Source organism: Ananas comosus, linkage group 7 (genome assembly GCF_001540865.1).
Source record: "Ananas comosus cultivar F153 linkage group 7, ASM154086v1, whole genome shotgun sequence".
Classification (NCBI taxonomy): Eukaryota; Viridiplantae; Streptophyta; class Magnoliopsida; order Poales; family Bromeliaceae; genus Ananas; species Ananas comosus.
In genome coordinates this window covers 3,415,944-3,435,693 of record NC_033627.1, presented here as the reverse complement: position 1 = coordinate 3,435,693, position 19,750 = coordinate 3,415,944, and the positions used below count along the sequence as shown (strand labels likewise).

At 34.8% G+C, this 19,750-nt stretch overlaps 2 protein-coding genes across 9 annotated transcripts; both read left to right on the top strand.

The window, feature by feature from the left end:
- Positions 10-3,498, top strand: LOC109712408 (BEL1-like homeodomain protein 3). 5 transcript variants are annotated; one of them, XM_020235961.1, is made up of 5 exons: positions 33-422; positions 909-1,711; positions 2,081-2,457; positions 2,821-2,881; positions 2,981-3,498. In XM_020235961.1, exons 2-5 carry the CDS (start codon positions 941-943, stop codon positions 3,065-3,067), a joined length of 1,296 nt encoding a protein of 431 aa, XP_020091550.1. In that variant the 5' UTR covers positions 33-422; positions 909-940; the 3' UTR covers positions 3,068-3,498. The 5 variants fall into 5 exon arrangements, with proteins under 5 accessions (XP_020091552.1, XP_020091550.1, XP_020091548.1 ...); XM_020235959.1 differs by having other exon boundaries at positions 34-422; positions 808-1,711; XM_020235960.1 differs by having other exon boundaries at positions 34-426; positions 808-1,711.
- On the top strand, positions 5,409-13,568 carry LOC109712667 (gamma-tubulin complex component 5-like). Of its 4 annotated transcripts, none has more exons than XM_020236376.1 (18): positions 5,412-5,619; positions 6,192-6,427; positions 6,945-7,060; positions 7,155-7,415; positions 7,497-7,600; positions 8,256-8,410; positions 8,508-8,617; positions 9,389-10,492; positions 10,569-10,721; positions 11,081-11,180; positions 11,260-11,354; positions 11,436-11,609; positions 11,709-11,765; positions 11,843-11,914; positions 12,033-12,131; positions 12,215-12,346; positions 12,436-12,609; positions 12,765-13,568. In XM_020236376.1, exons 2-18 carry the CDS (start codon positions 6,250-6,252, stop codon positions 12,927-12,929), a joined length of 3,249 nt encoding a protein of 1,082 aa, XP_020091965.1. In that variant the 5' UTR covers positions 5,412-5,619; positions 6,192-6,249; the 3' UTR covers positions 12,930-13,568. The 4 variants fall into 4 exon arrangements, 3 of the variants coding, with proteins under 3 accessions (XP_020091965.1, XP_020091967.1, XP_020091966.1); XM_020236378.1 differs by lacking the exon at positions 5,412-5,619 and adding an exon at positions 6,584-6,727 and having other exon boundaries at positions 6,285-6,427; XR_002216937.1 differs by lacking the exon at positions 12,765-13,568 and having other exon boundaries at positions 5,409-5,619; positions 12,226-12,346; positions 12,436-12,578.

Below are 19,750 nucleotides of genomic sequence, written 5' to 3'. Positions count from 1 at the left end.
AAGTTACCAAGCAGTGAAAAGAGAGAGAGAGAGAGAGAGAGAGAGAGAGAGAGGGACAAAAAAGTTTTTTTTTTTAAAAAAAAGCAATGGTTGGGTGAGAGTTGAGAGTGTCCAAAAAGACAGAAGGGCAATAAATTAGGACTGAAATTTTGCTATCTCTGTCTCTGTCTCTATTGCTTTTTCTCTTTCTACAGAAGGGGACCACCCTATCTACATTCTAAGCTTTTTATAATACTTTTGTGAAGGTCTCTCCCTGTTCTTCTTCCACTTCTTGAGCTGCTTGAGAGCTTCAGAGGAGTTTAAGAGTGAAAAAGAGAGAGAGAAAAAAAAAAAAAGAGAGAGGAAAAAATGGAAGAGTCTTTGGGTGTTGCAAAGTGAGGCATCAAGTAGCTAGTCTTTCTCTTCCATCTCAACAAACCCATGTATGTAAGCTTTTCATGATGTTATGGACATTCCCAGTGTTTACAATTATATCTTCAAGTCCTCTCTCTATCTCTTGATGTACATCTCAATTTATTAGTCTCAGTTCCTGGTCAGATTACTTAATTATTACAATGTTATCATTTGTTCTTCCTAGTTTTTCCTTTGAATATAAGTATCAGAGCGGCAGGACGAAGTCCTCCTGAGTTCGAATCCCGTCAGACTCCTAGTATTATTTAATTTTCTCCAATTTAATTCAAGTCCTGACGTAGGAGAGTGTTGAATATAAATATTAAAAATGTTGTTCTGTTTCATATGATTTAACGGAGTTCATAACTACTAATGGATCAGTATTTATGCTTCCAATTATTGCTCTGTCATTTACAGGTTAACCATAGTGGTGCAGGGGTAGTAGTGATTCAAGTAAGATGTCCTCAGCCATAAACTAAATCTGACATTATCAGTATTTGTTTACTGTGATTGCTTAGAGTGCAACTATTTAATTTGAGCACAAGTTAATATGGTTACAAAGGAGGTTTCCGAAAATTACATGCACGACGGCCCGATTCGCGACGACGATTTGGCCTCTGCTCTTCACTGGGACGGAAGGAATCAAATCAATCTAATTCAAATCCAGCTGAATAGTTTGCCGCCTCACTTAGACTCCCGAGGGCAACAAAATTCTGATTCGGAGGAGAATATAGTTCGTAGGCGACACTCGGCAACGAGGTGTTCGATGAATTGCCGAGCTGGGGAAGAGAATGGTCACAATGATTGTGTTCAAGGCTGCGGTAATAGTTTGTCGCTTACTCTCGGTTCTTGCCTCTTCTACGATCCCATGAAGCCTTTCAAGCGAACACAAGCGAATTTTATGGGCTCCAATTCTTCATTAGATAGAGAGAATTTGAGAGAATTTGATTCTGCAAGTGTTGACCATTTGAAGCATTATTGTGTGTTCAATGCGGAAAAAAGGACTAGTTCTCCGCGTAACACTGCCTCTTTGAGCTCTTTTTTACAGCGTTCTCCATATTTAAAACCCGCGCAAGAGTTACTCGATGAAGTTGTATGTGTAAGCGACGCAATTGAGCTAAATGTGGAGAACGAGGAGCTAAATGTGGGGAATGAGGCGCGGAACAATGAGTTAGATGGAATGGATGCTCAAGCCAATGACAGGTATCTTAAATTGGGAGAAAGGATTTATACTCACAAAGAGAACATGCCGCCGGGTAATCAATTGTCGTCTCAGGATAAGAACAATATTCAAGCCAAGCTGATTGCTTTGTTGAATGAGGTATCAACTCAAAATTCTTTCTTCTTCTATCTACGCATTCTTAGAAAGGTTGTCTCGTACACAGATTAATGTCAAAACAAAAAAAAAAAGGCTCCTTGCTTGTAAATCTTATCGAAGAAATGAACAATTAAAGCCCTTGTGATTTCTTGTTTGAATAGCTCGTACTTTCACTGTTGTTCGCATTGTTGCTTCCCTCGCCGAAGAAGACTAGTTAACTAAAATCTGCTCAATTGCTTCCCATAGCTCTAGAAGCAGAAATTTTAAATTGGAGCTTCTGCGTTTTGGGATTGCATATATATCGACAGGTGAATAGCAAATGCAAACTTTAATAAGACTGTAAATGACTATATTTCGCCCCTTTTTTTTCAGCTTGAGACTCGGTATGAGCAATATCTTCATCAAATAGACCAAGTGGTATCATCATTCGAAGTTGTTTCAGGCAATGGGGCTGCTGCTCCCTACACTGCCCTGACAATTCAAGCGATGTCTCGACACTTTGCGAATTTAAGAGATGCGATAGTCTCTCAGTTGCATGCTTTGGGAGAGTCTGAAGGTGAACAATACACTGGAAACTATAAGAACTTCTCTGAAGGCAGATCCTTGTGTCGAACAACCGGAGAGAAAAGGGAGACTCTTCAAACCCTGGGATCGATCCAAATCCGACAAGATTGGAAACCATTGAGAGGACTCCCAGAAGACTCAGTTGCACTTCTTCGAGCTTGGCTCTTCGAACATTTCCTTCATCCGTAAGTTGAACCTTTCATTATCTACACTTACATTTTTCAAATGACTTGTCTTCAGTTTTGCAAATTTTAGCCCACTTTTTCGACATTTCAAGATCAAATTGCCCCTTCACAATAGCATAGCAACACACATTTTTGAATAGCATTTGCAGTTTTGACAGTATGCAATGTAGATGATGATCGAAACTATGCGTCATGCTCATGTACCGGAGGAGCGTTTTGGTTCAAACTCTGGGCTATAATTGCAAAAAACGAAGAAAATGATCCTTTTTTTGTGAATTCAGAAATCCATTTATTTCCTACAAATGGATCTATCTACTTTTCCCCTGTACAAATCTTACATGTACTCTGCGTCATCTGAAACAGTTATCCTAATGACAGCGAGAAGTCCATGCTATCTTCGCAGACAGGCTTAACCAGAAGCCAAGTACATTCCTCTTCGAACCTTTTCGTAGACATTAATACTTTCTAACTTGCTTGTCATCGAACAAGTTTAATAACGCGAATTCTACTGTTATTCTCGCAGATTTCAAACTGGTTTATTAATGCGCGCGTGCGGCTGTGGAAGCCAATGATAGAAGAGTTGTACAAAGAGGAAATTTCCGAGTATTAAAGGGATTTAAACACATCATCTTGACGAATTCTTTAATATGGTTATCTTATTGGCAAGTGGTTATTAGAGTAGTAGAGTGAATATGGAAGATTTATCTTTATCCCTCCGAGGTTCATTCACTTTCGTTTTGGGATTTTTTGGTCATTCAACGTGCGCAAGGAGGTCAAAATGTGAAGATCATATTTCATGTTTTTTGATATAACTGCATTGTCGAGGGAATGTTGATTAGTTAATAGAGTACTAGAGTGAATATGATAGATTTATCTTTATCCCTCTGAAGGATTTTGGGTCATTCAATGGAAGCAAGGAGGTCGAAAAATGAAGATTATATTTCATGTTTTGATGTAACTTCATTGTTGAGGGAGGGCCTGCTAAACTTTCTATCTAATAAGCTATTCAAGGAAATATCAGTAGTGTTTTCATTAATATCTTCTCTATAGCCTTTCATTGTGCCGGAGACAGAAAGTTCAAACTATAGCTTTCATTTTTGGAATGCAAAAGCTCATTTTAACTTTCTGCCGCAGTACATGTTCTAAACTTTTTATTTGGAGAGCCGAAGGCCTAACTTAACTACATGGTTGAATCTGTTCCATGATTAAGTTGTTTGAACCTTTCAAAAGTTTTTTTTTTCTTTCCTTTTTTCTCCCTAAATTGAAGAAATCTAAGGATTCTCATTGCAGGAGATTCATTAGAAACATTTAAGGGTAAATTTCTGCCTAGATGGGGTGACATCCTTTTCCATTACTTCTAACTTGTAAATTAAAACTGCGAAATCGTCAAAAACAAATATTGGAAATGGTTAATGACTTGAATTTTCCAATTACCTTACTGCAAAGTAGAAGTAAGGCATTTGACAATTCAAAAATAAAAAATCTGTGTTGAAATATAAGGAAATTGTTCGTTTATATTACATTTTTGGCGAGTAATTAGTTGAAACATTCAGAACCTAGTTGTAGTTTTATGAACTACCAAACAACAATTCTAAAAGGTTAAATTCACACAGATCTTCTAAAACTTCATACTCTTGTAGAGAGATTAAATAAATTATCTTAACAATTCTCCCAGTAAAATTAACCTCTGGTCTCCTTTGTTTCATTACATTTATCTGACATCCAATTACCTCCTCGTTTTAATATCCACTTGAGATTTGAGCCATTGACATGAGATAAAGAGTATTTCTTTCACAGTTATTCTATATAGAAATAACAATATTTGACCAAATATTTCTATTATGCATAAATATACAAGGATAATTTTTTAAAAATATTATTTCAACGTTAATTACTATATTGTTTCTGACTAAATTATTTATGTTCTCACGCGGTGTAAAAAAATTTAATTTGGAATATATACTGTGTGGTGCGACTTGATTAGGGGCCCTGTTTGTTCCACCCAAAGTAAAATTTAGATCAACATACTAGAGTTCGGATGAAAATTACTTTCTAGTTCTGTTATTTATTTGGCAAAAAATAAATAACGTAAAAACTAAAAATATGATAAATAAGTTAATATTTTATTAATTTATTTTATTTTTTATGATTAAATGGGATGGGTCCGGCCGAAGTCAATTACGATATTCCAGGGAGCTTCAGTTTCAATCGAAAGTAAAGTTACCGTGAACCAAACATGGATGGCGACCATTTATGTGTGAAAAACCTCTTCATCCTCTTCGACTTTGGTGAAGCAGTACTTGAACCGGGAGCTAATCGGTTTGAACCGGCACCGGTCGAGTGGCCGGTCCAGCTGAGTCGGTTTCAAATTAAAAGGTAACGGCACCCGAGTGAGTCACCCTCCTCCCCCGACACATCAAATTTTAAGTTCTCGAACCGTTGAGTAGGGGTGGAAACGAGCCGAGCTCGAGCGAGCTTATGTCAGCTCAAATTCGGCTTGAAATTAATTTCGAGCCTAAATCTAGGCTCAAGCTCGGCTTGAAATTAATTCGAGCCGAGCTCGANTTATTTTTTTACAATTGATTTCGGTTTAGAGTGGACTGGGCCGAAGTCTCAATTATGATATTTGGGGGAGCTTCGGTTTCGATCGAAGGTAAAGTTAGGGTGAATCAAACAACTATTATGGGTGAAAAACCACTTCATCCTCTTCGCTTTTGGTGAAGCAGTACTTGAACCGGGAGCTAATCGGTTTGAACCGGCACCGGTCGAGTGGCCGGTCCAGCTGAGTCGGTTTCAAATTAAAAGGTGACGGCACCCGAGTGAGGTGACCGGTGGTGAACCGTTGCGGTTTTATTTCAAATTTTAAGTTCTCGAACCGTTGAGTCACCCTCCTCCCCCGACACATCAAAACCCTAGTTCCACCAATCACTCCCTCTCTCTCTCTCTCTCTCTCTCTCTCTCACCACCGCGATCGCATGCCGAGGAGGGAGACGAGCGATAAAGGGGCTTTGTGGGGGTGAAGGGGGTTTGAGGGGATTCGGGTTCTTCGTGGATTTGTTCGAGTGAGATGGGGATTTGAAGGGTGCGAGGAGAATTTTGGGAAAAAGAAGGGCGCGGCATATGTACGGCACCGGAGCTAGATCTGGAGCATGAAAAATTAAGGTTTGAACGCATATTGATTCCTTTGTTCTTTAATTATGCTTCTTTTGATTATGAATCTATGAATCTCGTAATGTCGTGGCGTATATCTATAAGAATGATGCATTTGGTGAAGAAGAAGGCATGTACATGAATTTCGAGGAACAAACAACGGAGATTAATGGATCTTGATCAAAGTGGGAGGATAGTTTGAAGGGTTTTGTGCTCCAATTTTTCCCTTGTTTATATCTTTCTATTTGTTCTGAAAGATTAGTTTGAAGGGAAACGCTTATGCAGTTTACGGATAACCCTTCGTGATTTGTAGACGAGACATAAATATAATTTTATTCAGAATATTTTTAATGCATGTACCTGTATTAATACCGATCCTCCTTTTAGCATCGTGATGATGTTTTTCGTTAAGTAGTGGTTGAAGCTTGACCAGATGCATCTGATCTTGCACAATGTTTCAAGCTTGCAGAAAAAAAAAAATGGCATCTTTTGTTTTTTTTTTTTAAAAAGGCAGCTGCATGGTGCAAGAAAATTCTTGTATTCTCCTTTTCTTTTATCCAATTATCTTGAATCTTTCTTTGCAGGTGAAGTATACGGCAGATATTTGATAGTATAGGTGCATTTTTTATTCGGGATTGGGCAATGGCTGGTACTGTAGTCGCTAATTATGGGTTAGGCAATAGGCCTTCATCTCTAGAGGGGATGTCGAGCTACTCATTTGATTCTCTACCAGATTGGCGATTTTATAAACAAGTTGAAAACGGAAAACAGTCCACCTCCCTTCCTCAACGGACTGCTGTTACTAATGATGATGACTGTGGTATGGCCACCTTTTATATTCTTTATTTTTTTGAATTTCGGATCAGGATTAGATTTGTTACTTCAGAACTATTTCTTGATATTTTCTTGTTTAGTAGCATACTTAACAGCAATTTTTGGAGAGTATTATATGTTAAAATCAGCCTGTTTTCCGCAGGCAACTTGAGGCTTCATTTAGTTGAAGCACTATAGCATTGACAATTTTTCCTGGTGAATTCTATGAGATGTTATACCACTTGATTGGTTTTTAACTACGGGCCATTGATTATTTCCTAGCTTGAGATGGAGTTGGCTTAATTTGGTGTTTCGTTCTCAGATTTGTTTTTTCTGTCTTTTCTATATCCATGCCTTTTTTTCTCTTAGACTTGATTGCAGAATTGCCCTATAATAACTTGTCTAATGTACTAATAACATTGTGTACGAGATATTATTGAAACTATTGTTTGTGACACACTTTTAATTCTTATTCTCTCTCTCTCTCTCTCTCTCTCTCTCTCTCTCTCTCTCACATCAAACAGGTTTAGCAAAAGTTGAGGATTCTGATAGTTTTATCACTAAGCTCCACTTTAGCATTACAAAGGGCCTTCATCATGCAGCACCAATCTCCAGCTTTAGAATTGACGAACATGAATTGGTAACTTTGTCAGTTTATATACCCATTGCAGAACCCCCTCTAAGAATTGTAATATGTTGCAAAGAATATCGTTTAGTATTTCTGTCACATACAGGTTCGTGCTGTGCTACAAATGCTCCAAGGGTTCTGTAGTGATTTATTTTACTGGGATGAGGCTAAACAAGGCTTTCTTGTCAAAGATGGAATATATGCTAGTCACTTGTCCCAGACTAGTCTGAAAGGCATACTAAACATATTCTTGTTTGCCGGAACCTGCTTGAAGAGAGTGGAGATTTTTGTTACAAAGGTTGGATCATCTGGTAAAAGGACTCCCACACTAAGTGCATTTGCAAATTCTGTCTACTCATGGCTTAAGGTATGCACTGCTTCATGGGGTCCCTGTACAAGTCCTCTATTGTGCTTTTTGCAGTCTAATTGTTCTTATTGTGATGGACAGAGACTTCGAGAAGTTGCTCTAAAGGAGGAAGAACAGTTGCTTACTTCAGATACGGACAACAGAAAGACTATGACACTTCTTGGATTAACCAATTCTTTATCAAGGTCGAATCTTTTCATTTCATAGCAGTGCCTATGTCTTCTTTACATCTTTGGCATATAAGTATTAAGTAGGTACCATTTTCGTTGAATTTATTGTATAATGATGGTGTTAATAACAGTGTAGTCATTAATTTTGACTACTATTGTTCTCAACCTGGAGAGATCAGTCACAATGCTTTGGAATAGCCTTTTGTCATTTTCTTCTAATATATTGGATTACACAATCCTTTGTTTGTCTGTTTTTTTTTTTGCATTGTTTGAATGTAAGAGTCATGTTTTTTTGGTATGCTATGTTTTAGCTAAACAAATTAGTTATTCTTGACTAAAATTTAGCTCTCAATTGGTCTCCTTGATTCATATGAAATTTCAGATTGATTAATTGTTGACTTTTCATCAGTTAAGGAAACTCCCTATTAAACCTAGAACTAGTCTTGGTACCTCCCATTACGTTTTTTACAGGATTTGTTTCAAATTTTAGTATTACTACACTCATGTTTAATTATCTATTGATCGTGTATGGTGCAAATATATGCATTCATACACGTAGTAACCAAAAAAAGGAAGAGTTATAAAGAATGTGCTTCATAACCTTGTGTATTTCATCGAAATTTATGCCTTTATTTTCAGTATTTAAGCAGCACACATCTACTTTTTGCAGTCTCTGTGCTGGAGCAGAGCTTCTCTGGGAGCTTAGGACTGGAGCTGTTCCAAATGTTTTTATTGACTCGGGAAATACTGTCTCATCTAGTGAGATTGCAGTTTATATTCTTAACCATCTTTTCAAGAAGTTGAATGAAGACTGTCTTGTACAAGGTGGCGAGGTTGCGGAAAAAGTTGATAATCTATTTTTTTGTATTTACCCTTTTTACCGGTCTATGTAAAGTAATCTAATTTATCTGTAAAATTTTAGGAGATTCCTACCATATGCTGCTAGCAATATTTACAGGAAGTTTGCTGCCTTATCTGCATGGGCTTGATTCCTGGCTTTATGATGGCATTCTTGATGATCCCTGCGAAGAGGTATTGAAAATGCATTTTGTTGATGGTGGTTCATAAGTTATAACAGTAACGACATGTTTCTGATGGCTCCTTGTATCTGGATTATGGTTTCGAAAAACATTTGGATGCTTATTTTGCTTCAGACTCCTAAGTTAGGGTTTCACACAGTTCCTTGTGGCTCAGCCTTGAGATCTACGAGGTGATGGTACATGCATTGCGTAGAAATCGACTAAACCAGTTGAAGCTTCCGATGGAGTTCTTGACATTGGTCTTGATAATTTATGTAGAAAGTTTGACAAAACGTATTCTTTATTCTTGCATAATATTTTGGTAATGAGACTAACTTATGAAATAGTGATTTAATATAATATATATTGTAACCAGCCGCCTATAAGTGTATACACGACTTAGTGCAGGCATTCTTGAATTCTTATAAAGTTTATTCTTAATGTACAAATACATTTTACCTTTGTGTTGCTACCGGTATCTCTTGCACCTCTATACATTTCAAGAATATCGACGAGTCTTACACCCTACAGCTTGAGGCAGTGAGCATTCCTCATTAGATCTGATTACCTTGTCCTATATTGCTTTCTTGTAAACATTGATTTAAATAATCAACCAAGTTGGACTGCTTAGGCTGTTAGCTTATGTTTTTTATGTCTTCTTTTTTCTTTTCCTTGGAACCTTGCCATCAACTTGAACTAATTCTCAAACTTTCTCTACCTTTGAAAAACTATGTTCTCCCCTGGTTTCATTTGGCTTCTTTTTAAGTGTTCTTTACTTTTGCAGATGTTCTTTTATAAGAATGTTGCAGTCTCCATTGATCAACCAGCATTTTGGGAGACGAGTTATCTTTTGAGAACAAGTAGGTTAGAAAACTTGACATCTAGTGGTGGTTCTCTGATTCGTACTGGTATCGAATCTAATATGAAGATAGAAACAAGTAATCAAGATGATATGGATATTGCTATCTGCCCCATTTTTTTAAACGACATTGCTAAGGCCATTGTATCTGCTGGGAAATCACTGCAGCTTGTTCAACATGTTCAAGATGAGTGTGCAATTCCATCTGACTCTGAAAGATGTCAATTTCCTGATAATCAAAATAAAATGGGGCATAGACCAGAAGTTTTAAGCTCCCTGGAATTTGTAGATGGAAATACCGGGAGTGATGATTCTGGTGAAGAATCTTTTTTTGATGTTCAAATCAGCAATGATGCCCGCATTATGGGAGTGTTGACTTTGCCTGAGGTTTTCTTGGTATCCTTGGCTGGCTTACTAGATGATGGAGATCATATTTATGAGTACTTCAAAATGTTCCCGACTGATATCAATCTAATGAGCAATGCTCTCATGAATAATCAGTATGTTGAAAAGGGAATCAATGAGAACATAAAGAAGTCACTCAATTATGATAAGAATTGGTTGCAATTCCTGGTGGATGCAATGCAAGGTAGGAGACATGTAGGCATTAATGAAAAGGTCGCTTTTCAATCTATGGCAAGGGATTCAGATTCTTCTACTGAAAGGAACAAAATTGAGGAAAGAACAGAACTTTCTGATTCTTCCTTCTTCCCAGGAAATCCAGTCATTACTGTGTGCAGAGATTTGCTACAGAGGAACTTTGCCTCATGGGATGGACTTAATTTATCTAGGAGTTTCCATCTCCCTCCCTTGAATGATGAGAATTTGCGAGAGGCAATTTTTGGTTTCAAATATTCTGATGCAACTATGAATGATAGTTCACAATGTAAAGCAATACTTCCCAGACTTGACGGAACTGACTATACTTTTGGTTTTCAGTTCGATGAACTGCAACACCTTCGATTAGATGATGATAGAAGAACTTTGGAAACGCTCTTTGCTTTTCCAACACTTCTTCCTTCTTTCCAGGTAACATCAAACTTTTAGTTTTTGTATGTTCTCTATATGTTTTTCTGACAGTGTTGCATTCTTATTTTTGAAACAGGAAGATATTACTTTATCGGAGATTCTACCTTCGCAGAAAGATAGCACGCTAGCTTCAAAAGTTCTTAACTTTATCCAGAGTATTAAACTGAAGGATCCACCGGAGCCTGCGGTTATCATACAGGAGTGCCTTTCTTTGTATATAAGAAAACAGGTGGTTAGCTTGGCCCTTTTTTTGGGGCTCTCATTTGTATATATTCATGCAAAATCATCAATTTACGGTCATACCCTTGTAAAACAACTTCCTTCACAGTTTTCAAATATACCTTTATTTCTTCCGGGAAGATGGTCTTGTATTAGAAACAGGTATTAACATTGGGACATTTTTTGGTAACTAGTAGGGATATTAGAAATTTTGATTTTTGAATGGCATATACGGAAATTCATATTGTTTTCCAGGAGTTGATACTAACATAGATAAGTTTGCAGTGGTAAAAATCATAGTGTTCCAATTTCTGTAAGAAAATTAGGTAATATACTGCTGCTAAGGGCTCTACTACTTTTACCCCTTAGGTGGATCACATAGGTAAACACATTCTCTCAAAGCTGATGGATGGTTGGAGATTAATGGATGAACTCTTTGTCTTACGGGCTATTTTTTTGCTAGGCTCAGGTATTCTGAAATATTGAGTTTCGCCATTTTTTTAATTTTATATAGTTGTAGACTTGACTGATAATTTATATATATTCAGGTGACCTTCTGCAGCAGTTTTGGACAGTCATTTTTAACAGACTTGACAAGGGAGATTCCTGGGATGATGATTTTGAGTTGAACACTATACTACAGGTGTGGCACTATCAAAACTTGCATATTGCTTATGTCTGCTCATTCTAAAAAATATGCTTATGGTATTCAATACCTGCACAGGAATCCGTAAGAAATTCGGCCGATAGGACACTTCTGAGTGCCCCTGATTCTTTGGTTGTTTCAGTTACAATAAGTAATGCATCTGATGATGAGGAAAACATGTCGACTCCCCGAAAACTTCGGAATCAATTTTTGGGCGTTGATGCTCTTGACATGCTAAAGTTCAGTTACAAGGCATGCACTCAATCACAAGATGGGTTCTATCTATTAATGTGTTTCTTGTTGTTATTATTTTTTTTCTCTTAATTGTTGCGCGTACCTTTTTGTTGGTAGGTTTCTTGGCCCCTTGACCTAATTGTGAATATGGAGGCACTTAAGAAGTATAATCAGGTATAACTTCAATTAGGTTTTTGATTTCTTCTCTTTTGACTATATGTCATTGTTTGTTACTCTTTTGCCGGATGTAGGTCATGGGCTTCTTATTAAAGGTCAAGCGTGCAAAATTTGTCCTTGACAAAGCACGTAAATGGATGTGGAAGGTGCACATGCATTTGACTATTTTTGCCATTGTTCTTTATTATTTCCTGTTTCGATATGTTAAAATAAGAAAGCTCTCCAGTTGTTAGGACCTGCGACATCAAACCTTTCCTTTTGCAGGGTAAGGGCAACACAGCACAGAATTACAAGCATCACTTGTTATTGGCGCAGAAGCTCCTTCATTTTGTTGATGCATTTCATCAATATGTGATGGATCGGGTATGCAAGCACAATCAACTAGGTGCTCCATTTTCTTGAGAGCAATTATGACTGAATAACCAAATCTTAAGTGGGTAAATTAGGTATTTCACAGTGCATGGAATGAACTCTGTAGCGGCATGGCTGCAGCCCGTTCCCTTGATGAGGTCATTGAAGTACACGAGGCGTACCTCCTATCCATTCAGCGGCAGTGTTTTGTGTCTCCTGATAAGCTGGTTCGAGTTCTCTTCGGCTTACCTATTTTTTCCTTATTTATGTAATAAAATTTGATGGTAAAAATGCCCCATATTTTCCCTTCACGCAGTGGGCTCTTATTGCGAGTCGACTTAAGACCATTCTCGGGTTAGGACTCGAGTTTTATTCCATACAGCAAACACTGAGCAGTGGTGGTGCAGCTACTTCAGTTAAGGCTAGATGTGAGATGGAAATAGAACGGATCGAGAAGCAGTTTGATGATTGTGTTGCTTTCCTTTTAAGGGTAGTTTTTTTATTCTTTTTTTCCCCCCTCCAATTCTGAGAAGTGAAAAGAAAAAAAATAAAAAGAAGTAAAGACTTATGATAACTTGAGAACTTTGAACAGTAGTAGTTGTGTTAAATTGTTTGAGCTGACCGTGTCTTCTCATTGCTTTGCAGATCCTTTCATTCAAGCTCAACGTAGGCCATTTTCCTCATCTCGCTGATTTGGTTACTAGAATCAACTACAATTACTTTTACATGTCCGAAAAGGGAAACTTGCTAACTGTTCCTGGATTTGAAAGTAGTGCAAAGGCAGGAAAGGCTCCGACCTTTAGAGCTTGACCAACTTATATAGATGGGTGTCTTCTTCTGTTCTATGAATCCCTACTCTCTCTCACTCTATGTTTTATGTCAGATCGCGGATTTCTCATAGACTGGATGTGCAGGAATTTTTTGCGTACACAGTGATATATCTGCCCCTCTAAAGGCGGGGTCGATCTCTCGACTGCTGGTGATTTAAGCAAAAATTGTTATCATCAACTAATCCAGCGGCTTTGATCAATCCCATTCCAGGTTTGCAATCCCTAGATGTTATTGTTTACTAAATCTCTACAAAATGGTCTGCACTTCTTTTGTACTTACTGTTGAAGGCAAAATCATTACTGGTTTGTGCATCGAATTCCTGCGCACATGCGATCTGCAGGGATTTTGCACCTTAGATGTTATTGTTTCACTAAGTTTGTACAAATCTGCTTTTGCACTGATGTGCGCGAAGTGGGCAATGATTGATACCTTTCTTTTGAAGGGTAAACTTGCAATTTGCCTCCCTAATCCCCCTCGCCAATGCAAAAAAGAAAAGCAAAATGTTTTAGCGCATATTTAGGCTTCGTTTGGTATCATTGTGTTATTTTTTTTATATATTTTAAATGCTAATTTTGTATAATTTGTTGCGTTGGAGGAAAGACGTTTCTTTTATTGTTATAGTTTAAGCAATACAACTTGATTAAAAAATTATTTGAAGCAAACATTAGTTACTTCCAATTTTTTATTTTTTATTATCAAATAAATATTTTGGATGAAAGGATTGTAAGTAATTTATTGTTCACTTCTATATTTATATATATATATATATATATATATATATTTGAAAAAAAAAAAACGATATCCAACCAGGTCTTAGTTTGCCATTAGTTGATCAGAAAAGTTTTGAGTGAGTTTTTTTTTTTTTTATTTTACTTTTATTTCATGTTAGTACCTCCCCTCCCTATGGTTTAGTATATTTTTACTTAAATCACACTATAATTCAAAAAATTGCATTTAGTTATTTTATCATTTTATTTTTTTTCTACTGTAGGGTTCTACTGTCAAACATGATAGTAAAGTGAAATTTTGTCAAATCACTGGGTGGTATAATGTTGTATTTTGCCATTCTTTGTTTTGAATTTTGCTATCCCTGGTTTTTTTTAAAAAACCACTTTGCTATCTTGTTAATTTGTTTTAATCATAAGGTGGTGAAAACAAAAGTGCACTAAACCAGAGGGGTTAATTGAAGTTAACCCCTCGACGGACCAAATACACATCTGTATTCAAATCTAACATAAAAAATATAGATATAAGGTGAAAACGTATACTACTTGTATAAATTATGGATGGTTTTAAATTTACTATCCAATCTTTCAAAAATTTAATTTTACTAACCAATTTTTAAATATTTCAATAAATTTATAGCTGTGAGGATTATATAAAATATATTAGTTAAATCTGTAAAGATAAATGATGCTATGAAATTTAAATTATCGTTGACTAATTTAAAATCAAGCAAATTGATAAGTTGAATGGTAACATTAAATTTTTGAATGATTTGGTTATCGATACAACATGCTTCATAGTTTAGATAAATTTTTATATATTTTTATTTCTGACATAGTTAAATTTTTAGATAAATTTTTGAATGATTAAGTTAAACTGCTCTTGCTTGTTTCTGACATAGTTATAACTTCTGGAATAAGTAAAGAATTATACTAATATAGTGTTTGGATGAGAATTAGGTTATTCGCAAAATAAGAAAAATAACGTTTGAATGGTTCAACTAGAATAATAGGAATAAATAACATTAATTTAAATTTTAAAATTAATTTTTTTACCTAAATAATAAAATTAAATTTTGAATAAAATAAATAATTTAATAAATAAATAAATTTAATTATTATGAATGTATTGTACAAGATAATAAGGAGAAAACACATTAATTAGTAAATTTAATATAAAATAAATTAATATGTTAATTATTAAATTTTTAATTAATAGATAATTAGTTAATAAATTAATTAAATTAGTCAAATAATAATTATTTGATTAATACAAATATAACTAAATAAATAAGCACATAATATAATATAATTAATTATTAATTAGCTACTTGAATATGAACAAAAATAATTTTTAAATAGTTAATTAAATGTTTATTAATTTAATAAGTTAAGTTATTAATTAATTAGTGAATAAGTTGTTATATAATGTAGTAAGCAGTAATATTTTGTAAGATTAATTACTAATTAAGTTGCGGAAATGGAGAGAGGAATGGTAGTTCCACCCAGGATGTGAGCTGTGGTGGAAAAAGCCATGCTGCATGGCGAAAATAACTTATTAAGTGGGAAGCTCCCCAACAAAGCCTTATTAAGGATTTTTGATTCATTTTCACGTGCTAGTTTTGATTGTCACGTGCTAGTTTTGATTACATCCAAAAGTTATAATCATCTTATCTAAGATTTTATTTTATTTTAATATTTGAATATTGGAATAATTGCCTATATATTTCTGATACGTTTGAAAATATTTGATTTATTCATATTTTTTTTATCTTTCTAAAATACTCCTCATATGTTCTACCGTTATTGCAAAATACCCTCACAGCTATCTTCTGTTAAGTTAACTTAGATTAAACGTGAGTTAAATATTTACCACAGTTAAAAAAAATTAAAATGTCAATTTTGCTCGTAACTTAAGGGCAAATAAGAAATGTTGGTGACTGTAGAGGGGTATATTGGAAAATACCAAAAATTAAAATATTTTTTGTACCCGTAACTTTAAGGACAAATAAGAAAGTCAGTGATGGTGGAAGAGTATATTTGAAAAGGTAAAATAGTAATTTTACAGAAATAACAGAATTAACTCTAAAGGTATATTAGAAATAGGTTGGAACGTAGAAAGTGTATTTTCAATATTAGCCTTCTAAGAAAGGTAAATCGGAAAATCGGAAACTTTTCAGAAGTATATAAGCAATTGCCCCTTGAATATTAAAACATGCCCAATTATTTTTTAGATATAAGTAAAACTAACACGTAGCAACAGATCAGGGACTCGTAGCCACGTGTTAGTTTTGTTTTTATCTAAAGATTTATAAATTTAATTTTTTTTAAAAATTTAGTATTACAAACTATGCAATTTTTTTAAAAATAAATTAAAACTAATACGCATCAGATTGAAGACTTTAAAAAAGATATATGTTAAAATATGAACGGCGAAAAATAGATCCAGAAAATAATTTAATGCAGGAAACGAAAAGAAAAGGAAAGAGTACACCGATAATTATGTAGTTCGGCCAACGGCCTACGTCCACGGGCGAAGACAGAATAAATAATTTATTAATGTCGAAAAGGCGGAGTACAAAAAAGATCTCTCAAAAAACCGAAGCTTGATTAGGTCGGAAACGCCGCAACAAACAACTTCAAAAAAATGGCTTCTCTCTCAACCCGTACGGAACAACAAATGCCAACTCTCCACCAATGTGCATGACTTAATTAGAACTCTGCATACGCACCATGATGCCGTTGCCACGTAGCCACCAGCTAGGGATGCAAACGGATCCGGGTTGGTGGAGCTTCCGCCCCGATCCGTCCCGACGGGGATAGTAAATGGGAGAAAATAAACAGATTCGGGGCGGGAAACGGGATAAATTTTACGATCCGAGACGGATTCGGGGCAAAAAACGAGAGAAATTTTGATCCACCCCGAATCCGCCCTGAAAAGTATTTATATTTTTAAAAAATATTTCTAAAAAATAATGTATTTACAAAAAAGTTTAAAATACAAATAACTTAGTACTCTCATTTCTAATGTATTTGAAACTTTTGAATTTTATTTTGAATTGTGATTGAGATTTTTTATTTTTATAATTAATATTATTAAATTATATATATAATATTATTAAAAATTATTAATTTATATTTTACAAAATATTAATAATATTATAATTTTATAAAAAATATTAGTTGGCGGGGCGGATTCGGGGCGCCGGCGGGAGGCGGGTTACGAGGCGGGAGGATTATAGGATGTATTTTTTAACCCGTCACGGATTCGGGGTGGGAGGCGGCGCGGGTTTTTGCTAGTCGGGGCGGGAGGCGGGGCGGGGCTCCTGCCCCCAGATCCGCCCTGTTTGCATCCCTACCACCAGCACAATCTGTTAGGCCCTTTAATTTGAGCTCTCTGTTAATTAGAGCATGGCCTAATTTGAGCGCACCCGCTTCATTAACTTGACCGGCATATATATAGACTATGACTTCGAATTAGAGTCTAAATAAAACTCTAATCTAATTAGATTTCTAAACACAAGTCTAATATAATTGAAATTAGATTCCGACTTATAATTCATATTTCCCAAATTAAATCTAAATTATATATAATTCTAATTAGATTAGGATTTAATTTCAATTTAGGTAACTATAAATCTAAACCAAATATAACAATATATATACTTAGGGAGCTTCCTACTGGAGTTTTATTCTATTTCTGCACTTTCTTATTTTGGTGGGAAAAAGTCTAGAGTGCAATAATAATATTGCTGATGTGGCATCTCCAACTAATCAGATTGTTCTCCTTAGATTCACCTATCCCAACATGATTATTAGAAAAATATTTTATTATATTTTTTTTCAAACAAAAGATGTGATAGATTAATTATTAATATGATAATGTTGTTGTAAGTGTTCCATAATAGACGTTTTCTTTTCTTTGATGGGGCAAGGGACGAAGGGAGGAATAAGACCCCAGCAAAGCACTTTTTTACAAAATAATTTTTTTAAATTTTATAATTTACAAAATAATCCTATCAAATTTATATTTGACAAACTAATCCTCTTTTTGCTACGTAGGAGCCGGGTAGGACTTCACATTCGGTAAGGCGGTGAACCACTTACCGTCTTTAATTATAATATGAATATCAAATATGATGAATCCTGTCTTCAGATAGTGATGAATTATTCACCGTCTTCAGAAGACGATGAACCATTCATAGTATTTAGAGAAAAATTCATATTTGGCTTTTACATGGTAAAACAAGATTAGTTTGTCAAATTTAAATTTGACAAAATTATTTCATAAATTATAAAATTTTTTAAAGAACTATTTTGTAAAAAGATCCAAATTAGGCGTAGAAAATCTATGTGGTCTACGGCTGAGTGGAAAGCCTCCGACCTTCGAGGGAAGTTTAGTGGGGGGATGGCGACTGTCAGTCAACCAACTTGTGGGCGTCAAAACGTGTCATTCGTCTCCCCCTTACCCTTCCAACCGTCAACTTAATAATTGAGTTAAAATGCTGATCTCCAGCTTGGAACGCTCTTTTCTGATGCGCCACTACACCCTCGCTACCCCTATCCTCTCTCATCTTGTCACTTCCTTCCCCTTTAGTTTTTGACCAATTTGTATAAAAAATTTACTAATTTTGAGCTTTTGTAAAAGTAGGTCACCTTTTTAGTTTTTACAGATTCGGACCAAATTTTCAGAAGAATAATCAAACTACCTCTCTTTCAAAATACATAAAAATTACATGCTTTAAATGCCTAAAAAAATACAACTGCTAAGACATTTAGTGTAAAACTTCTTAAAAATAATAACTGCTAAACTATAATTACTTGTACCTTTCTCGTGCAACGAGAATTCTCATTCAAAACAAAATAAAAAGAATAAAATATAATTAATAAGATAAAAAAGTGCAACATCCTCTCAAATAGTGCAGCACGCTCTTCCAAATATTGCAATATTTGTATGAGTAGTATAACATATGTATTGTTAATACACATTTTGCATAATTTTTATACTAAATTATGTATAGTTTAGTATATTACGCGAAAATAATGCATATGTTGCACTACTTATATATGCATTATTTTTGCGTAATAAACTAAACTGTACGTAATTTAGTGTAAAAATTATGCAAAATGTGTATTAATAATGCATATGTTGCACTACTTATACAGATATTATACTATTTTGAAGAGCTTGTTGCACTATTTGAGAGGATGTTGCACTATTTCATATTATTAATTATTCTTTATTTTTTTTATTTTGTCTTGAATGAGGTTTCTCGTTTCACGAGAAAGGAACATGTAATTATGGTTTAGTAGTTGTCATTTTCAAAAAGTTTGACACTTTATTTAATATGCAATGAAATTTAATTTTCAAAAAGAAAGAGTGTAATACACATCTAAATGGTGCAACATTTTCTCATAATAATGCAACATTTTACACAAATGGTGTAAATATCTGTACAAATAGTGTAAAATATGCAACATTTGTATATAAATTGTATAATTTTTATAGTATGTTGTAATATATTATATTATTTTTTCGTAATATTCTAAACTGTACGTAATTTAGTGTAAAAATCATGCAAAATGTGTATTAACAATGCATATGTTGCACTACTTATACAGATATTGCACTATTTGAAAAAGCATGTTGCACTATTTGAGAGGATGTTGCACACTTTCATCTTATTTATTATTTATTATTCTTTTTATTTTTTCTTGAATAAGGTTTCTCGTTTCACGAGGAAGGTAACATGTAATTCCAGTTGTCATTTTCCAGAAGTTTTACACTTAATGGCTTAGCAGTTGTATTTTTTTAGGCATTTAAAGTATATAATTTTTATGCATTTTGAAAGAGAGGTAGTTTGGTCATCCTTCTGAAAATTCGGCCCGAATCTGCAAAAGTTAAAAAAGTGGCCCACTTTTCCAAAAGTGCAAAATTAGTGGATTTTTTTTGTAAATTGGCATTAGTTTTTTTTAAAAATTTTGCCTCCTGCCTTCGGTTTACTCGGAGGCCTTAGCTGCTTTCATTTTGTAAAGCTCAGTTCAATTTTCTTAATGAATGAAGCAGGTAGCGTG